The 22,447-nt window shown below is 50.7% G+C and overlaps 1 protein-coding gene across 1 annotated transcript in view; it reads right to left on the minus strand.

Moving 5' to 3' along the window:
• LOC115088464 (cullin-9-like) overlaps positions 1–20,479 on the minus strand; it is a gene marked incomplete in the record, with an annotated part of 195,027 nt that extends 174,548 nt beyond the window's left edge. The window contains 2 exon segments of the mRNA XM_029596738.1: positions 9,374–9,976; positions 20,360–20,479. Coding sequence (XP_029452598.1) covers positions 9,374–9,968 — 595 coding nt within the window.
• Between the last annotated feature and the right edge of the window lie 1,968 nt (positions 20,480–22,447).

Genomic DNA, 22,447 nt, shown 5'->3' on the forward strand with positions numbered 1-22,447 from the left:
CTCTCTATACCTATCCCCAGAGCAAGCACATGCCACAAACGCTAGGAGAAGCACTCTCCATCCACAAAGACAGGGAATCACTCTGCATCCCTATCCCCAGAGCAAGCATACTCCAGAAACGCTAGGAGAAGCACTCTCTCTATACCTATCCCTGGAGCAAGCACTCTCCATCCACAAAGACAGGGAATCCCTCTGCATCCCTATCCCCAGAGCAAGCACACTCCACAAACGCTAGGAGAAGCACTCTCTCTATACCTATCCCAGGAGCAAGCACTCTCCATCCACAAAGACAGGAAATCACACTACAACTCTATCCATAGAGCAAGCACACTCCACGAACGCTAGGAGAAGCACTCTCTCTATATCTATCCCCAGAGCAAGCACATGCCACAAACGCTAGGAGAAGCACTCTCTCTATATCTATCCCTGGAGCAAGCACTCTCCATCCACAAAGACAGGGAATCACTCTGCATCCCTATCCCCAGAGCAAGCACACTCCAGAAACGCTAGGAGAAGCACTCTCTCTATACCTATCCCTGGAGCAAGCACTCTCCATCCACAAAGACCGGGAATCTCTCTGAATCCCTATCCCCAGAGCAAGCACACTCCACAAACGCTAGGAGAAGCTCTTGCATAGAAACATAGAAATGACGGCAGAAGACGACCAAACGGCCCATCCAGTTTGCCCAGCAAGTTTTGCACTTTTTTTTCTCTCATACTTATCTGTTTCTCTTGGCTCTTAGTAACCTTTTGGTTCTATTTCCCTTCCATCCCCCCCATTAATGTAGAGAGCGATGTTGGAACTGTATCTAAGTGAAATATCTAGCTTAATTAGTTAAGGTTAGTAACCGCCGCAATAAGCAAGCTACACCCATACTTGCTTGTTTACCCAAACTATGTAATTCAGTCCTTGTTGGTTGTTATCTGTATATATATCCACTTTTCTTCATTCCCCTCGCCGTTGAAGCAGACAGCTATGCTGGATATTTATTTATTTAGTGCTTTTTTATACAGACATTCATGATACAGATCATATCAAATTGGTTTACATGGAACAAGGGGGAAATAATGTTATTTATTTATTTATTTTTAATTTTTATATACCGAAGTTCTTGTATCAGATACAAATCATGCCGGTTTACATAAAACCATGAGATGCCCAAAACGGAAGGGGCTTTACATATAACTATAAGACAACGGGCTTTACATATAACTATAAAACTAAAACTATAAAAAACAACGTACAACTGGAACATGGTAAAGAGATAGTTACAAGAGAAGGAAAAGCTTTTGATATCAATATCATATTATAGTGATAAATAACAATGGGTATGGTAGATTTGAGAATAAACTAAAATAAATAAAGGTAAAAGTAATGCAATAAAACAGTATAAATGCGGAAGTAAAAAGCGTAGTATATACAATAAAGCATATTATCTTAATGGGGGGAACATGTGGAGGCATTGAGTTTGATTGATAACTGTTGTATATTATGCGAAAATGCGAGCATCTAGGCTGCGTTAAGTGTCTGGGTAGGCTTGGCGGAAGAGCCAGGTTTTTAGTTTTTTTTTTTGAACTCCTGATGACTGGGTTCAAGTCTTAGATCTGGGGGGAGCACGTTCCACTGGTGGGGGCCTGCTGAAGATAGTGCTCTTTTCCTTAGTAGTGTTTTTGCAGGTGGGGCATAAAGTGTGCCTTTGTAGGCGCTTCTGATGGGTCTGGTGGATGTATGAGGTTGCAGTTGTGTGCTTAGTCTGATGGGCGCGAGTTTGTTAGTCGCTTTATGAACGATAGTGAGAACTTTGTAGAGGATCCTATATTTTATAGGAAGCCAGTGAAGGTTACGGAGGATTGGAGAGATATGTTCTCTTTTGTTGGTGTTTGTGAGGATTCTGGCGGCAGCGTTAACATGAACATAACATGAACATAAAGATGTTAACATGAACATAACATAACAAAGATGTTAACATGAACATAAAGATAGCAAACGTTACAATAAAACAGGAATACTCGAACTGAGAAGAAGAGGAGCCAGTGGTAGAGGAAATTCGGAACTAAACAATATCAATACAATATTTACAATAGTGGTAGTGGAGTGCGTTGACTAGAGGGCCTTGGCGTGTGACTGTAGCTGGGGAGGTCCCAGATTAAGGGAAGGCTTGTTGAAATAGCCAAGTCTTGAGTTTATTTCTGAACGTCAATAGACAGGGTTCTTGTCTGAGGTCAGGGGGCATAGCATTCCAAATGGTTGGCGTCGCTGTCGAAAAGGCTCGTTCTTTGGTGGCTGAGTGGATTGTAGATTTGGCTGGGGGGGGGGGGGGGTTTGAAGTGATCCCCTGTAAGCTTCTCTGATGGGTCTTAGAGAGGTGTGGAGAGTGAGTGGGTATTGGATATCGATAGGGGTCTGGTTATAAACTGATTTGTGAATGATGGTGAGACATTTGTGTAAGATTCTAAAGTTTACAGGAAGCCAGTGCAGATTTTTGAGGATGGGTGTGATGTGGTCTCTTCTGTTGGAATATGTTAAGATTCTAGCGGCCGAGTTTTGCAGCATCTGAAGAGGTTTGGTGGAAGAGGCGGGAAGACCTAGTAGAATTGAATTGCAATGGATATGCGTGAAGTATCAGTCTTTCTCCCCTGCTGTTGAAGCAAAGAGCTATGCTGGATATGCATTGAAAGTGAAGTATTAGGCTTATTTGGTTTGGGGTAGGAACCGCCGTAACAAGCAAGCTACTCCCCTGCTTTTATGTGGATGCAAATCCTTTTTTCCACATTTCCTCTTGCCGTTGAAGCATAGAGCAATGTTGGAGTCGCATTAACCTTGTGTATGTTTATTGAATAAGGATATTATCTCCAGGTAGTAGCAGTCATTCCCGCAAGCCACCCACTCTTCATTCACGTCCTCTAGACTTTATGGATCCACAGTGTTTATCCCATGCCCCTTTGAAGTCCATCACAGTTCTGGTCTTCACCACTTCCTCCGGAAGGGCATTCCAGGCATCCACCACCCTCTCCGTGAAGAAATACTTCCTGACATTGGTTGAGTCTTCCTCCCTGGACTTTCAAATCGTAACCTCTGGTTCTGTTGATTTTTTTCCCGACGGAAAAGGTTTGTCGTTGTCTTTGGATCATTAAAACCTTTCAAGTATCTGAAAGTCTGTATCGTATCACCTCTGCTCCTCCTTTCCTACAGGGTGTACATATTTAGATTCTTCAATCTCTCCTCATAAGTCATTTGATGAAGACCCTCAACCTATTTGGTTGCCCTTCTCTGGAACGCCTCCATCTTGTCTCTGTCTCTTTGGAGATACGGTATCCAGAACTGAACACAGTACTCCAGGTGAGGCCTCACCAAGGACCTGTACAAGGGGATAATCACTTCCCTTTTCTTACTCAATATTCCTCTCTCTATGCAGCCCCGCATTCTTCTGGCTTTAGCTAGCGCCTTGTCACATTGTTTCGCCGACTTCAGATCATTAGACACCATCACCCCAAGGTCTCTCTCCTGCTCCATGCACATCAGCCTTTCTCCTCCCATTGAATACAGTTCATTCAGATTTCCACTCCCCATGTACATGACTCTGCACTTTTTGGAATTGAATCTCAGCTGCCATATCTTAGACCACTCTTCCAGCTTCCTTAAATCCCGTCTCATTCTCTCCACTCATTCCGGTGTGTCCACTCTGTTGCAGATCTTAGTGTAATTCGCAAAAAGACAAACCTTACCTTGTATTCCATCCACAATGTCGCTCACAAACATATTGAACAGGACCGGTCCCCAACACCGATCCTTGCGGTACACCGCTTAAAATCACTCTTTCTTCAGAGAGAGTTCCATTTACCATCACACATTGTCTTCTGTCCGTCAACCAGTTTGCAATCCAGGCCACCACCTCTCTATACGTATCTCTGGAGCAAACACTCTCTATCCACAAAGACAGGGAATCCCTCTGCTTCCCTATCCCCAGAGCAAGCACACTCCACAAATGCCAGAAGCACTCTCTCTATACCTATCCCTGGAGCAAGCACTCTCTATCCACAAAGACAGGGAATCCCTCTGCATCTCTATCCCCCAGAGCAAGCACACTCCACAAATGCCAGAAGCACTCTCTCTATACCTATCCCTGGAGCAAACACTCTCCATCCACAAAGACAGGGAATCCTTCTGCTTTCCCTATCCCCAGAGCAAGCACATGCCACAAACGCTAGGAGAAGCACTCTCTCTGGGCAGACATAAAAAAAAAGATGGGGCATCCATTTTTATTGGAGTGGTTTACAGGCCTCCAAACCAAAAGGAAGAGCTGGACAGAGATCTGGTTGAAGACATCCACAGGATAGGAAAGAAAGGAGAAGTGGAGATCGTTGGAGAGTTTAATATGCCAGATGTAGACTGGAGAATCCCATCTGCAGAATCTAATAATAGTAGAGAAATAGTAGATGCCCTGCAAGTAGCTTTGTTCAAACAAATGGTAATGGAACCCACGAGAGAAGGAGCTATACTCGACTTAGTGCTCACTAACGGAGATAATGTCTCAGACGTCCAGGTGGGTGCCCACCTCAGCACCAGTGATCAAACAGTATGGTTTAATATCACAAAAAGGACATGGAAAAGAAGCACAAAAACCCAAGTTTTGCTGTTCAAAAACACAGACTTTGATGAAATGGGGAAGTACCTGGAGGAAGAACTAGAAGGCTGGGAGAAAGATAGAGATGTGAATCAACAGTGGACCAATCACCAAGGCAACTAATCTATATGTTAGAAAAGTAAAGAAAAGCAAAAGAAAAATGAAACCTATCTGGTTCTCAAAGGAGTTGGCTGACAAAATAAAGGCTAAAAGAACAGCGTTCAAGAAATATAAAAGATCCCAAAAGGAGGAGCACAAAGAAGAATATCTGGTAGAACTGAGGGAGACAAAAATTAATCAAGATGGCAAAAAGTCAAGCGGAAGAGAGGATTGCCAAGGAGGTAAAGAGTGGTAACAAAACATTTTTCAGATACATCAGTGAAAAGAGAAAAGTTCAAAGTAGTATATTGAAATTGAAAGGTGGAAAGGATCAATGTGTGGAGAGAGAAGACGAAAAGGCAGAAATATTAAATGAATACTTCAGTTCTGTGTTCACTAAAGAGGACCCTGGAGAAGGACCATCACTAGTTAACAAGAAACTGGAGGGGAATGGAATAGATGTAACTCCATTTACAATAGAAAATGTATGGGAAGAGCTGGTGAAACAAAGTGGACAAAGCCATGGGGCCTGATGAAGTTCATCCCAGAATACTGAGGGAGCTCAGAGATGTGCTGGCGGGTCCACTGTGTGACCTGTTCAATAGATCCCTAGAAACGGGAGTGGTGCAGAGTGATTGGAGGAGAGCGGTGGTGGTCCCGCTTCACAAGAGTGGGAACAGAGAAGAGGCTGGTAACTACAGACCGGTTACCCTCACTTCGGTGGTAGGAAAAGTAATGGAGTAAATGTTGAAAGAGAGAATAGTGAACTATCTACAGTCGGGAGAATTGATGGACCAGAGGCAGCATGGATTCACCATTGGAAGATCCTGTCAGACAAATCTGATTGACTTTTTTGACTGGGTAACCAAGGAATTGGATCAAGGAAGAGCACTCGATGTCATCTACTTGGATTTCAGCAAAGCTTTTGACACGGTCCCGCACAGGAGACTGGTGAATAAAATGAGAAGCTTAGGAGTGAGTGCCGAGGTGGTGGCCTGGATTGCAAACTGGTTGACGGACAGAAGACAATGTGTGATGGTAAATGGAACTCTCTCTGAAGAGAGAGCGGTTTTAAGCGGTGTACCGCAGGGATCGGTGTTGGGACCGGTCCTTTTCAATATCTTTGTGAGCGACATTGCGGAAGGGATGGAAGGTAAGGTATGTCTTTTTGCGGATGACACTAAGATCTGCAACAGAGTGGACACGCCGGAAGGTGTGGAGAGAATGAGACTGGATTTAAGGAAGCTGGAAGAGTGGTCTAAGATATGGCAGCTGAGATTCAATTCCAAAAAGTGCAGAGTCATGTACATGGGGAGTGGAAATCTGAATGAACTGTATTCAATGGGAGGAGAAAGGCTGATGTGCATGGAGCAGGAGAGAGACCTTGGGGTGATGGTGTCTAATGATCTGAAGTCGGCGAAACAATGTGACAAGGCGCTAGCTAAAGCCAGAAGAATGCGGGGCTGCATAGAGAGAGGAATATTGAGTAAGAAAAGGGAAGTGATTATCCCCTTGTACAGGTCCTTGGTGAGGCCTCACCTGGAGTACTGTGTTCAGTTCTGGATACCGTATCTCCAAAGAGACAGAGACAAGATGGAGGCGTTCCAGAGAAGGGCAACCAAATAGGTTGAGGGTCTTCATCAAATGACTTATGAGGAGAGAGATTGAAGAATCTAAATATGTACACCCTGTAGGAAAGGAGGAGCAGAGGTGATACGATACAGACTTTCAGATACTTGAAAGGTTTTAATGATCCAAAGACAACGACAAACCTTTTCCGTAGGAAAAAAGTCAGCAGAACCAGGGATCACGATTTGAAGCTCCAGGGAGGAAGATTCAGAACCAATGTCAGGAAGTATTTCTTCACGGAGAGGGTGGTAGATGCCTGGAATGCCCTTCCGGAGGAAGTAGAGAAGACCAGAACTGTGAAGGACTTCAAAGGGGCGTGGGATAAACACTGTGGATCCATAAAGTCAAGAGGCCGTCAATGAAGAGTGGGTGGCTCACCAGAATGACGGCTACTGCCTGGAGATAATACCCTTATTCAATAAACATACACATGGTTACTGTGACTCCAACATCGCTCTAAGCTTCAACGGCAAGAGGAAATGTGGAAAAAAGGATTTGCACTCACAAAGCGGGGAGTAGCTGGCTTGTTACGGCGGTTACTACCCCAAACCAAATAAGCTTGATACTTCACTTTCAATGCATATCCAGCATAGCTCTCTGCTTCAACGGCAGGGGAGAAGAAAAACTAATACTTCACGCATATCCAGCATAGCTCTCTGCTTCAACGGCAGGGGAGAAGAAAAACTAATACTTCGTTTACTTGAATAGTTACCCCAGTTTTATTCTTGTTAATTGTAAACCGATCCGATATGGTTATTTACTATGAAGGTCGGTATATAAAACTGTTAAATAAATACCTCTCTGCTTCAACGGCAGGAGAGAAGAAAAACTGGTACTTCACACATAACCAGCAGAGTTCTCTGCTTCAACGGCAGGGGAGAAGAAAAACTGATGGTATTTTACCCCAACGCGTCTCCATCGTTTCTCCGCCAGTCATGATCCCAACTGTTGGCGCAACTGTCATCATCTAGGTACTTTTTTTCCACATGTGGTGGGACTGTGTACTAATACGGAAAGTCTGGGCCTATGTCTCACAGATGATTTCCGAGATCCTGGGCCGGACAATTGTCCTTAAACCTGCACAAGCTCTTCTTCATCTGCCTGATGCTGACCTTCCAACTCCCGTTCAGACATTTATTCACATGGTCTGCACATCGACGGCTATGGAAATTGCTTATTCTTGGAAGAGAGTACAACCGCCTACCCCCACAGAGATCTTGTCACGCTTAGATAGGTTGTGCACTTTATACCGATTAACAGCGTTTAAATATCATCGCCTATCTAAATTCTATCAAATATGGAATCCTTACATTTCATGGAGGCCACTACCCCTACCATCACTCTCCCACCATCCCTGAACACTTGAGTGGACGCTGAGTAACCTGAAGTACGCTGGAATTTTTTATTTTTTTTCTCATCCACGCTGCAAGCCTGTTCCTTGGACTTTTTTCCTTTTCTTGTTCTTATTTTTATTTTATTTTCACCATATATATATTTTTTCTTGTGATAATTGAGTAGCATGACGGGGGGAGGGGGGAAGGGTGCTTCTTATTCCTATTGTAAACATTGCTATGTACTCATTTCTCTTGTTTTTTACTTGTACTGTTTTTGGTCTTAGCAATAAAAATTATAACTTAAAAAAAAAAAGAAGAAAAACTGATACTTCACGCATATCCAGCATAGCTCCCTGCTTCAACGGCAGGGGAGAAGAAAAGCAACCAATAAGGGCTGAATAACATAGTCTGGGTAAAACAAATAAGCATGGGTGTAGCTTGATTATTGCGGCGGTTACTACCCCTACTACCCCTAACTAATCAAGCTTGATATTTCACTTGGATGCAGCTCCATCACTGCTCTCTACATTAATGATGGGGGTGGAAGGGAAATAGAACCAAAGAGCTAAGAGAAACAGATAAGTATGAGAAAAAAATGTGTGAAGCTTGCTGGGTAGACTGGATGGGCCGTTTGGTCTTCTTCTGCCGTCATTTCTATGTTTCTACCTATCCCAGGAGCAAGCACTCTCCATCCACAAAGACAGGGAATCACTCTGCATCCCTATCCCCAGAGCAAGCACACTCCAGAAACGCTAGGAGAAGCACTCTCTCTATACCTATCCCTGGAGCAAACACTCTCCATCCACAAAGACAAGGAATCCCTCTGCATCCCTATCCCCAGAGCAAGCATACTCCACAAACTCTGTACCACTATCACCAGAGTGTGAATTCTCTCCCTACAGTCAGAGGAGGTCTCTCTGTAACCCTATCCCCAGAGTGTGCATTCTTTCCCTGAAGAAGCATTTATTGAGCAACACTGCCATCTTGGGCTTGTTTGATACTTTACATTTAGACTGTTGTGACTGTTTTCTGTGTGTTTTAAAAAAAATTCTAAAAATGTACTTCTAAGGTGAATGATCGAACTGAGCAGGAGGTCTATGCCAAGATAAGACAGACAAACAGGCTTGCTGACATGTTATATTTGTTTTTTCATGTTTGATCAAACATGTATTACTGCTGGCCAAATATTTTTTTGATTTTGTACTATGGTTTCTTTCCCTCTTCAGTTTATGTTTTCTTTCCCTATGGTCACAGGAAATCTCTCGGTATCCATATTCCCAATGTATATCTCTCTGTACCTAAAACCTCAGAGCATGTTCTCACTTGGGAGGGATTTCTCTATGGAGCCACATAATTCCATCTTTTACTGAAGAGATGAGCTCCACCTGCTCTTCCCCATCAGCTCAGCTCACACACCTGGCAAAGAGCACGCCACATCCATGCACTCTTTCAGTGGCTAGGGCTTTCCTGGATTCTCTTTCCATCCCTAGAGAGCTCCCTTTCCCCTGCATCATGTGACGGCAACGCTCCCAGCGCTCCTTGGCAGCTCTCACCTCCAGCACTGGAAGTCCCCCGGTCAGCTCTCACCTGTTTCGTGTTCACAGCATCCCCGGGGGCAAGCTCCCTCACCTGTGCTTTGTGATCAGGATGCTCTCAGCACTGCCCTGCCCTGGCAAGCTCTCTCACCTGCATCATGAGATGCCAGCGCCCGCAGCATTTTGCCAGCACTCCTACGGATTTGCTTCTCCTCGTTACACAGCATCTTCATCAGCAAATCCAGGGCCCCAGTCTCTCTGAACACGCCTGCCAACGAACCGATGCTGGCATAGGCACTGAGCACATGGATGGTGTTCAGGATGGAAGACTCAGGGCCACTGCTCTGGGTCATCTGCTTAGTGGCACGCTGTACCAAGGTCCGGACATCATTTTTCATGTCCTGCAGTGCCTCCTGGTCCAGCGGCACATGAGCGGGAAAGGCACTGGGAGTTGCCTCCTCCTTCATCCACTGCCCTTCTGGCTTCCGCTTCCCCAAGAGAGTGGGGCAGTTCGCATAAACTTCCTCGGCTGACATCCACATCAAGATGTGCTCCGCTTTGCTCTCTGTGGATGCAGTAGTCCCATTCTCTCCCTTCTCGTCCAGGCTGCAGATGCTCCAGCGAATCAGGTACTCTGTGTGCCCCTCGTGGTTGCAGCGCTGGCGAATCAGTTCCTCCGGGTACGCCTGCAGCTGTGGCCCTAAGTGAACTAACAGGTTCCCATTTCTCCTTTCTCCTGCCATCATGGAAGCACCTGCAAACCAAAAAGGAAAATTGGTTCTTAACTGCTAATTTTCATTCCTGTAGTAGCAAGGATCAGTCCAGACCGCTGGGTTGTGACTCCCTTCCAGCAGATGGAGTCAGAAAAAACTGAAAAGGCATCCCCTCTTAACCTGGTGTGCCACCTGCGATCCCTCAGTATATACGATATCAAAGCAGAATAACCAATGAAAGGATAAAAATCCCCTAACATAACAACCAGTGGCTACAACAATCTGCGCGGTGAAATAAACCAACCGTATCACCGCATAATCTGTAAATAGGAAGACTCCTGTCAATTCCTGTAAGAATTCTGCCAAGGAAAAAAGGAAAACAGAACGGACTCTCCAAACACCAAGGGCGGGCGTCTGGACTGATCCTTGGTACTACAGGAATGAAAATTAGCAGGTAAGAACACATTTTCCTTTCCCTGTATGTACCAGGATCAGTCCAGACCGCTGGGATGTACCCAAGCTGTCCTAATTGGGGTGGGACCTGGAGAGTCCCGCCCGAAGAACACTGCTACCAAAGCAGTCGACATCCAGATCCCGGACGTCCATGCGGTAATACTTCGCAAAAGTGTGCAACGATTTCCAAGTGGCTGCTCTACAAATCTCCTGTGGTGAGACCGACTGACTTGTGATCTGGTAGAATGTGCTTTCAAACCTTCAGGGATTGCGCGGCCAGCGCAAAGATAAGTAGAGGAAATGGCCTCCTTCAACCACCTAGCAACCATAGCTTTGGATGCCTTGTGACCCTTCCTAAGGCTACTCCATAAGACAAACAAATGAACCGATAATCGAAAGGCATTGGTCACCTCTAGACAACGAAGGAGAATCCGCCGCACATCCAACTTATGCAGATCCCTATCCACCGAAGAAGCAGGATCCAAATTCGGAAAGGCTGGTAACTCCACCATCAGATTTACATGAAAACTTTGGGTAGGAAAGAGGGGACGGTCCGTAGTGAAACTCCTGAATCCGAAATCCGGAGATACAGATCCCGACACGACAAAGCTTGAAGCTCGGAAATCCGCCGCGCAGAGGTAATGGCTACCAAGAAAAGAGTCTTGAGAGTCAAGTCCTTCAATGTAGCCCGCCGGAGAGGCTCAAATGGAAGCCCACATAAGCCTCGGAGAACTAAATTCAAGCTCCACGCCAGACAAATCTGTCTGACTAGAGGATGCAAATGCTTGGCCCCCTTTAAAAAACGGGACACATCTGGATGAGCTGCCAGCGACAAAATTCAAGCTCCACGCCAGACAAATCTGTCTGACCAGAGGATGCAAATGCTTGGCCCCCTTTAAAAAACGGGACACATCTGGATGAGCTGCCAGCGACAAAATTCAAGCTCCACGCCAGACAAATCTGTCTGACCAGAGGATGCAAATGCTTGGCCCCCTTTAAAAAACGGGACACATCTGGATGAGCTGCCAGTGACACCCCGTCAATTATGTCCCGCAGACAACCCAGGGCCGCGACTTGCACCCGGAGAGAACTGCAAGCCAGACTTTTCTTCAGACCCTCCTGCAAAAAGGCTAGAATTTGCGCCACAGAAGCCCGACGCGGGGGCAAATTTACCCCACCACACCAAGAGTCAAAAACTCTCCAAACACAAATATAGGCCAAAGAAGTGGACGATTTTCAAGCTTGCAGAAGGGTAGAAATGACAGAATCCAAATATCCTCTGTTCCTCAACTGCCTCCTCTCATAAGCCAGGCTGCTAGACAAAAGCGATCCACACGGTCGAAAAATACTGGACCTTGTCGCAGTAGATTCGGAAGATGGTTGAGACGTACTGGACAGTCGATCGCCAAGGTGATCAGATCCGCAAACCATGGCCTTCGGGGCCACTCTGGAGCTACGAGGATCACAGACTCCATGTGGTTTTCTATCCGACGCAAGACCTTGCCCACTAGGGGCCAAGGAGGAAACACGTAAAGCAGAATGTCGCGAGGCCACGGCAGGACGAGGGCATCCACCCCTTCCGACCCGTGATCTCTCCGATGGCTGAAGAAGCGAGCCGCCTTCGCATTTGTCCTTGTTGCCATCAGATCGAAGTGTGGGACCCCCCAGCGATGAGTGAGAAGCCGGAAGGCTGTGTCGGACAATTCCCACTCGCCGGGATCCAGTCGCTGGCGGCTGAGAAAATCTGCCTGAACATTGTCTATCCTGGCTATGTGCGAGGCCACTATCCGGACCAGATGGAGCTCTGCCCAAGCCATGAGCCGTTCGGCCTCCCAGGCCACCAGTTGGCTTCTGGTTCTCCCCTGATGGCTGATGTAGGCCACTGTCGTTGCGTTGTCCAACAAAACTCGAACCGAACACTGAGCTATCAGAGGGAGAAAGACGCACAATGCCAGGCGCACCGCCCTGGTCTCCAACCAATTTATGGACCACGTCGTCTGATAAAGTGTCCAACAATCCTGGGCGGATTGTGACTGGCAAACTGCCCCCCAACCAGTGAGGCTGGCATCCGTCGTGACTATTACCCAATGCGGTTCCTCCAGGTCCATCTCCCGTAACAAATAGGCCAGGATCAACCACCAACCAAGACTGGACCTGGCTGGTTCCAGCAGGGGCAACGGCAGATGGAACTCTTCCGATTTCGGATCCTAACGAGAAAGCAACGTGTGTTGTAATGGTCTCATATGCGCAAACGCCCAAGGAACCACTTCCAGGGTTGACGCCATGGAACAAAGTACCTGCAAATAATCCCATACTATGGGAAGGGGTAAGGACAAGAGCCGACGGATTTGCGCCTCTAACTTGAGCATCCTCTCCTGAGTGAGGAAGACCTTGCCGACCGAGGTATCGAAGTGTGCGCCCAAGAAGTTGAGGACCTGAGATGGTACCAACTGGCTCTCGGCAAAATTGACCACCCAACCAAGGGACTGGAGCCTGAGCAGAACCGTGTTCACTGCCAACCGACAGAAGCACTCCAATTTGGCCCGGATGAGCCAATCATCTAGGTTGCTCTCTTTGTTAACGGGTGTACCCCCCTAGTTTATTGTAAACTGGTACGATAAGACATGGTCTTAAGCATCGGTATATTAAAAGAATTTAAATAAATAAATAAATAGGTAGGGGTGAACCAAGATCTGCTCCCGCCGAAGGGTCGCTGCTACTACCACCATCACCTTGGTGAAGACCGGTTTAGCAACAGCTCCACAGAACAGGAGTGCTTGGAACTGATAATGCTCTCCCAAGGACCATGAACCTGAGAAACCACTGATGGCGCTCACAGATTCCGATATGAAGATACGCCTCGGTCAGGTCCAAAGAAACCAAATATTCTCCCAAGAGGACGGCCGTAATGACCGAGTGGAGAGTCTCCATGCAAAAAACGGGGAACCCAAAGAGCTCGGTTAACTGTCTTGAGGTCCAATATCAGACGGAAGGACCCCTCTTTCATCGGGACTACAAAATAGATGGAGTACCTGCCGGACCTGCGCTCTTCTGGAGGAACTGGAACAATGGCCCCCAGGAATTTCAACCGACTCAGGGTTTTCCCGACCACTTCTTGCTTGGTCAGAGACCCGGCGGGAGAAATCAGAAAGAGATCCCTTAACGGGCGGGCAAAATCCAACTCGTAACCGTTTGCGATGATACTGAGGACCCACTAGTCCGACGTGATCTTGACCCACTCCTCGAGGAACAGGGAGAGGCGGCCGCCCACCACTGGAACTGGGGAGAGGGTCGGAACACCTTCATTGGGACGGCTTAACTCCGACGGCTCCTTGGGAGCCCCCATCCCAAAATGGCCTACGGCCACGAAAGGAAGTAGGCCAAGATTGAGATCTCTGAGTCTGTTGGCGGACGGGAAAGGCGGGTGGCAGCCCCAAAGGGTCTGGAATACTTGGGCTTATCGTCAGGCAACTTATACACCTTGTTCTCCCCACTTTGATTCAGATGGACTGAATCAAATCACGGTGAACCTAGAAGATGTGGTAGGCCTGATTGACAAACTGAAGAGTAGTAAATCACCTGGACCGGATGGTATACACCCCAGAGTTCTGAAGGAACTAAAAAATGAAATTTCAGACCTATTAGTAAAAATTTGCAACTTATCATTAAAATCATCCATTGTACCTGAAGACTGGAGGATAGCAAATGTAACCCCAATATTTAAAAAGGGCTCAAGGGGCGATCCGGGAAACTACAGCCCGGTTAGCCTGAATTCAGTGCCAGGAAAAATAGTGGAAAGTGTTCTAAACATCAAAATCACAGAACATATAGAAAGACATGGTTTAATGGAACAAAGTCAGCATGGCTTTACCCAAGGCAAGTCTTGCCTCACAAATCTGCTTCACATTTTTGAAGGAGTTAATAAACATGTGGATAAGGGTGAACCGGTAGATATAGTATACTTGGATTTTCAGAAGGCGTTTGACAAAGTTCCTCATGAGAGGCTTCTAGGAAAAGTAAAAAGTCATGGGGTAGGTGGGGATGTCCTTTCGTGGATTGCAAATTGGCTAAAAGACAGGAAATAGAGTAGGATTAAATGGGCAATTTTCTCAGTGGAAGGGAGTGGACAGTGGAGTGCCTCAGGGATCTGTATTGGGACCCTTACTGTTCAATATATTTATAAATGATTTGGAAAGAAATACGACGAGTGAGATAATCAAATTTGCAGATGACACAAAATTGTTCAGAGTAGTTAAATCACAAGCAGATTGTGATAAATTGCAGGAAGACCTTGTGAGACTGGAAAATTGGGCATCCAAATGGCAGATGAAATTTAATGTGGATAAGTGCAAGATGATGCATATAGGGAAAAATAACCCGTGCTATAATTACACAATGTTGGGTTCCATATTAGGTGCTACAACCCAAGAAAGAGATCTAGGTGTCATAGTGGATAACACACTGAAATCGTCGGTGCAGTGTGCTGCGGCAGTCAAAAAAGCAAACAGAATGTTGGGAATTATTAGAAAAGGAATGGTGAATAAAACGGAAAATGTCATAATGCCTCTGTATCGCTCCATGGTGAGACCGCACCTTGAATACTGTGTACAATTCTGGTCGCCGCATCTCAAAAAAGATATAATTGCGATGGAGAAGGTACAGAGAAGGGCTACCAAAATGATAAGGGGAATAGAACAACTCCCCTATGAGGAAAGACTAAAGAGGTTAGGACTTTTCAGCTTGGAGAAGAGACGACTGAGGGGGCATATGATAGAGGTGTTTAAAATCATGAGAGGTCTAGAACGGGTAGATGTGAATCGGTTATTTACTCTTTCGGATAGTAGAAAGACTAGGGGGCACTCCATGAAGTTAGCATGGGGCACATTTAAAACTAATCGGAGAAAATTTTTTTTTACTCAACGCACAATTAAACTCTGGAATTTGTTGCCAGCGAATGTGGTTAGTGCAGTTAGTATAGCTGTGTTTAAAAAAGGATTGGATAAGTTCTTGGAGGAGAAGTCCATTACCTGCTATTAAGTCCACTTAGAGAATAGCCACTGCCATTAGCAATGGTTACATGGAATAGACTTAGTTTTTGGGTACTTGCCAGGTTCTTATGGCCTGGATTGGCCACTGTTGGAAACAGGATGCTGGGCTTGATGGACCCTTGGTCTGACCCAGTATGGCATTTTCTTATGTTCTTATGTTCAAGAGACTTAATAAGGGTGCCCAGCTCCTCACCGAACAACAATTTACCCTTAAAAGATTACCCAACTGAGTTTTGGAAGATTACCCAACTGAGTTTTGGAAGAAACATCTGATTACCCAACTGAGTTTTGGAAGAAACATCTGCGGGCCAGTTCCGGAGCCAAAGAAGCCGCCTAGCCGAGACTGCCGTGGCCATGTTGCGCGAAGAAGCCCGGTAGTAGATCATATAACGCATCTGCCGTGTAAGCCAATGCGGACGCCATCCTATTTGCCTGATCTGCTTCCTCCGGTGGCAATTCCTGTGAAGTGAGCATTTGCTGGACCCACCCGAGGGTCGCTCGCTGCATGAGGCTACTGCAGACCACCGCCCAAACACACAGCGCTGACACCTCAAAGATGCGCTTGAGGAGGACCTCCAGTCGCCTATCCTGCAAGTCTTTAAGCGCAGTCGCTCCAGTGACAGGAATGGTTGTCCGCTTAGTGACCGCGGTAACTGACGCGTCCATCTTGGGGATCCTGAGGATATCCAAGGCCTCCTCAGGTAAAGGATAGAGCTTGTCCATCGCCCGTCCCACCCGCAGGGTCGCGTCAAGAGATTCCCACTCACGAGTGACCAGCTGCTTAAGCATTGGGTGGAAGGGGAAAGTTTGGGGAAGGGCACGCAGCCCAGAGAGTACTGGCTTCCCCTTAACCGGCGCCGAGTTGGGGCTTGGTGCCTCAACTTCCAGCTCCTAGAGCACATGGGGGATCAAAGGATCCAACTCCTCCCGCCGAAATAAGCGGGAAACCTGGGGATTGTCCCCCTCTACTGGGTTGGATTCATCGACACCCCCTGTCTATACTTTGGAGAAGAGGATCCAGAAAAGAAGACAGAGCCTAAAAACTCTGTAGATAAAGAAAGTTAAAGAAATCTTAAGAAATTCAAAGGATCAGGACCGCAGGTTCTGAGAACTCCTCTGCTGAGAGTCAGAGAAAATAATGAGGGATTGCAGGTGGCACACCAAGTTAAGAGGGGGTGCCTTCTCAGTTTTTTCTCTGACTCCACCTGCTGAAAGGGAGACACAACCCAGCGGTCTGGACTGATCCTGGTACTTACAGGGAATGGGAAAATTTAATAAGAGCTCTGAAATATCCATTTATTACAGCATCCTTTCTCCAACAAACATACAGAAGGATGCTTAGAGAGATACTGCCAGCCTCTCCCCATGGAGCACACAGAGATCCCCCCCCCCCCCTCCCAGAATCACTCATACCCCCAGGCCCTTCCTCCAGGGGTCACAGACACACACCCCCCCCCCCCCAGCCCTTCCCCCAGGATCACTTGCAGCCCCAGGCCCTTCTTCCAGGGTTCATAGACACTCCCTCCCCAGCCCTTCCCCGGGGATCACTCGCACCCCCAGGCCCTTCTTCCAGGGGTCACAGACACCCCCCCCCCTCCCAGGTTCACTCGCACCCCCAGGCCCTTCTTCCAGGGGTCACAGACACCCCCCCCCCCAGGTTCACTCGCACCCCAAGGCCCTTCTTCCAGGGGTCACAGACACCCCCCCCCCCAGCCCTTCCCCGGGGATCACTCGCACCCCCAGCCTTTCCCCGGGGATCACTCGCACACCCCCAGGCCCTTCTTGCAGGGGTCACAGACACCCCCCCCCCCCCCAGCCCTTCCCCGGGGATCACTCGCACCCCCAGGCCCTTCTTCCAGGAGTCACAGACACCCCCCCCCCCCCCCAGGTTCACTCACACCCCCAGGCCCTTCTTCCAGGGGTCACAGACACCCCCCCGCCCAGGTTCACTCGCACCCCCAGGCCCTTCTTCCAGGGGTCACAGACACCCCCCCCCCTGCCCAGCCCTTCCCCGGGGATCACTCGCACCCCCAGGCCCTTCTTCCGGGGGTCACAGACACCCCCCCTCCCAGGTTCACTCAACCCCAGGCCCTTCTTCCAGGGGGTCACAGACACCCCCCCAGGTTCACTCGCACCCCCAGGCCCTTCTTCCAGGGGTCACAGACAACCCCCCCCCCCCCAGGTTCACTCGCACCCCCAGGCCCTTCTTCCAGGGGTCACAGACAACCCCCCCCCCCAGGTTCACTTGCACCCCCAGGCCCTTCTTCCAGGGGTCACAGACACCTCCCCCCAGCCCTTCCCCGGGGATCACTCGCACCCCCAGGCCCTACTTCCAGGGGTCACAGACCCCCCCCCCCCCCCCACCAGGTTCACTCGCACCCCCAGGCCCTTCTTCCAGGGGTCACAGACACCCCGCCCCACCCAGCCCTTCCCCGGGGATCATTCGCACCCCCAGGCCCTACTTCCAGGGGTCACAGACACCCCCCCCCCCCCACCAGGTTCACTCGCACCCCCAGGCCCTTCTTCCAGGGGTCACAGACACCCCCCCCCAGGTTCACTCGCACCCCCAGGCCCTTCTTCCAGGGGTCACAGACACACCCCCCCAGGTTCACTCGCACCCCCAGGCCCTTCTTCCAGGGGTCACAGACACCCCCCCCCCCAGGTTCACTCGCACCCCCAGGGCCCTTCTTCCAGGGGTCACAGACACCCCCCCCCCCGGGTTCACTCGCACCCCCAGGCCCTTCTTCCAGGGGTCACAGACACCCCCCCCCCCAGGCCCTTCTTCCAGGGGTCACAGACACCCCCCCCCAGGTTCACTCACACCTCCAGGCCCTTCTTCCAGGGGTCACAGACACCCCCCCCCCAGGTTCACTCGCACCCCCAGGCCCTTCTTCCAGGGGTCACAGACACCCCCCCCCCCCAGCTCTTCCCTGGGGATCACTCGCACCCCCAGGCCCTTCTTCCAGGGGTCACAGACACCCCCCCCCAGGTTCACTCGCACCCCCAGGCCCTTCTTCCAGGGGTCACAGACACCCCCCCCCCCAGGTTCACTCGCACCCCCAGGCCCTTCTTCCAGGGGTCACAGACCCCCCCCCCCCCCAGGTTCACTCGCACCCCCAGGCCCTTCTTCCAGGGGTCACAGACACCCCCCCCCCAGGTTCACTCGCACCCCCAGGCCCTTCTTCCAGGGGTCACAGACCCCCCCCCCCCCCCGGGTTCACTCGCACCCCCAGGCCCTTCTTCCAGGGGTCACAGACCACCCCCCCCCCCCCAGGTTCACTCGCACCCCCAGGCCCTTCTTCCAGGGGTCACAGACACCCCCCCCCCCAGGTTCACTCGCACCCCCAGGCCCTTCTTCCAGGGGTCACAGACACCCCCCCCCCCCCAGGTTCACTCGCACCCCCAGGCCCTTCTTCCAGGGGTCACAGACACCCCCCCCCCCAGGTTCACTCGCACCCCCAGGCCCTTCTTCCAGGGGTCACAGACACCCCCCCCCCCCCCAGGTTCACTCGCACCCCCAGGCCCTTCTTCCAGGGGTCACAGACCACCCCCCCCCCAGGTTCACTCGCACCCCCAGGCCCTTCTTCCAGGGGTCACAGACACCCCCCCCCCAGGTTCACTCGCACCTCCAGGCCCTTCTTCCAGGGGTCACAGACACCCCCCCCGGTTCACTCGCACCCCCAGGCCCTTCTTCCAGGGGTCACAGACACCCCCCCCCCCCAGGTTCACTCGCACCCCCAGGCCCTTCTTCCAGGGGTCACAGACACCCCGCCCCCCCAGGTTCACTCGCACCCCCAGGCCCTTCTTCCAGAGGTCACAGACACACCTCCCCCCCAGGTTCACTCGCACCCCCAGGCCCTTCTTCCAGGGGTCACAGACCACCCCCCCCCCAGGTTCACCCGCCCCCCCCGGCCCTTCTTCCAGGGGTCACAGACCACCCCCCCCCCCCAGGTTCACTCGCACCTCCAGGCCCTTCTTCCAGGGGTCACAGACCACCCCCCCCCCCCCCCAGGTTCACTCGCACCCCCAGGCCCTTCTTCCAGGGGTCACAGACACACCCCCCCCCAGGTTCACTCGCACCCCCAGGCCCTTCTTCCAGGGGTCACAGACACCCCGCCCCCCAGGTTCACTCGCACCCCCAGGCCCTTCTTCCAGGGGTCACAGACACCCCGCCCCCCAGGTTCACTCGCACCCTCAGGCCCTTCTTCCAGGGGTCACAGACACACCCCCCCCCAGGTTCACTCGCACCCCCAGGCCCTTCTTCCAGGGGTCACAGACCCCCAGGTTCACTCGCACCCCCAGGCCCTTCTTCCAGGGGTCACAGACACCCCCCCCCCCCAGGTTCACTCGCACCCCCAGGCCCTTCTTCCAGGGGTCACAGACACCCCGCCCCCCAGGTTCACTCGCACCTCCAGGCCCTTCTTCCAGGGGTCACAGACACCCCGCCCCCCAGGTTCACTCGCACCTCCAGGCCCTTCTTCCAGGGGTCACAGACACTCGAACCCCCAGGCCCTTCTTCCAGGGGTCACAGACACCCCGCCCCCCAGGTTCACTCGCACCCCCAGGCCCTTCTTCCAGGGGTCACAGACACCCCACCCCCCAGGTTCACTCGCACCCCCAGGCCCTTCTTCCAGGGGTCACAGACACACCCCCCCCCAGGTTCACTCGCACCCCCAGGCCCTTCTTCCAGGGGTCACAGACACCCCTCAGGCCCTCCTAACCGGAGGACACAGACACCTCCCAAACATTTCTCACCGGGGGAACAGACATTCACACCCCATCCCCCCTCGCCTAGGGGACACAGCCACTCACGCCCCCAACCCCTTCCCGGAACACGCGCGCGCGCCTCTAGCCCCGCATCGCTGGAAACAAACACAACCCTTGCGCCGGGTCACAACCCCGAATCCTCACACACACCGGTACCTGCTCCCACTCCGGCCTCAGCCGCCCACACTTCCGGGTGTCACTGCGGCTACGAACTGACGTCCTAGCGTACGCAACCAACCAGCACCACGTCCGTCTCCTGCGCATGCGCAGCCACCGCTCCACGCGCCTTCATCTGTTCTATAACCGTTTACATTCTTACGGTTTACACCCTAAATCCTTCTCTACCTCAACACGTCACCCCAATTACACAGAGACTCCGCCCTCTGATCATACCCAGTCACACAGCCACCTCCTGTCACACCAAGCCCCGCCCCCATCTCAGCCTCCATTCACTGACTGCCCCCAATTACACAAACCACACACCCAATTGCATCAATCATACACTGACCCCGCCCCACCACACCCAGTCACACACGATCCCCAATCACATTCATCACCACTGACCCTGCCCCACCCTCAGTCACACACTGACCCCCAATCACATTCATCACACACTGACCCTGCCCCACCACACCCAGTCACACACTGACCCCAAATCACATTCATCACACACTGAGCCTGCCCCACCACACCCCGTCACACACTGACCCCAAATCACATTCAGTCACACACTGACCCTGTCCCCACCATACCCAGTCACACACTGACCCCAAATCACATTCATCACACACTGACCTTGCCCCAACACACCGTCACACACTGACCCCCAATCACATTCATTCACACACTGACCCTACCCCACCACACCCAGTCACACACTGACCCTGTCCCCACCATATCCAGTCACACACTGACCCCAAATCACATTCAGTCACACACTGACCCCCAATCACATTCAGTCCTACACTGAGCCTGCTCCACCATACCCAGTCACACACTGACCCCAATTCACATTCAGTCACACACTGACCCCAATCACATTCAGTCCTACACTGAGCCTGCTCCACCATACCCAGTCACACACTGACCCCAATTCACATTCAGTCACACACTGACCCTGTGCCCACCACACCCAGTCACACACTGACCCCAATTCACATTCAGTCACACACTGACCCTGTCCCCACCATACCCAGTCACACACTGACCCCAATTCACATTCAGTCACACACTGACCCCCAATCACATTCAGTCCTACACTGAGCCTGCTCCACCATACCCAGTCACACACTGACCCCAATTCACATTCAGTCACACACTGACCCCCAATCACATTCAGTCCTACACTGAGCCTGCTCCACCATACCCAGTCACACACTGACACCAATTCACATTCAGTCACACACTGACCCTGTGCCCACCACACCCAGTCACACACTGACCCCAATTCACATTCAGTCACACACTGACCCTGTCCCCACCATACCCAGTCACACACTGACCCCAATTCACATTCAGTCACACACTGACCCCCAATCACATTCAATCCTGCACTGAGCCTGCTCCACCACATCCAGTCACACACTGACCCCCAATCACATTCATCACATACTGACCCTGCCCCACCACACCCAGTCACACACTGACCCCCAATCACATTCATCACACACTGACCCTGCCCCACCACACCCAGTCACACACTGACCCTGTCCCCACCATACCCAGTCACACACTGACCCCAAATCACATTCATCACACACTGAGCCTGCCCCACCACACCCCGTCACACACTGACCCCAAATCACATTCAGTCACACACTGACCCTGTCCCCACCATACCCAGTCACACACTGACCCCAAATCACATTCATCACACGCTGACCTTGCCCAACACACCCAGTCACACACTGACCCCCAATCACATTCATTCACACACTGACCCTGCCCCACCATACCCAGTCACACACTGACCCTGTCCCCACCATATCCAGTCACACACTGACCCCAAATCACATTCATCACACACTGAGCCTGCCCCACCATACCCAGTCACACACTGACCCCCAATCACATTCATTCACACACTGAGCCTGCCCCATCTCACCCAGTCACACACTGACCCCCAATCACATTCATCACACACTGACCCTGCCCCACCACACCCAGTCACACACTGACCCCCAATCACATTCATCACACACACTGACCCTGCCCCAACACACCCAGTCACACACTGACCCCCAA

This window comes from Rhinatrema bivittatum, chromosome 3 (genome assembly GCF_901001135.1).
Source record: "Rhinatrema bivittatum chromosome 3, aRhiBiv1.1, whole genome shotgun sequence".
NCBI lineage: Eukaryota > Metazoa > Chordata > Amphibia > Gymnophiona > Rhinatrematidae > Rhinatrema > Rhinatrema bivittatum.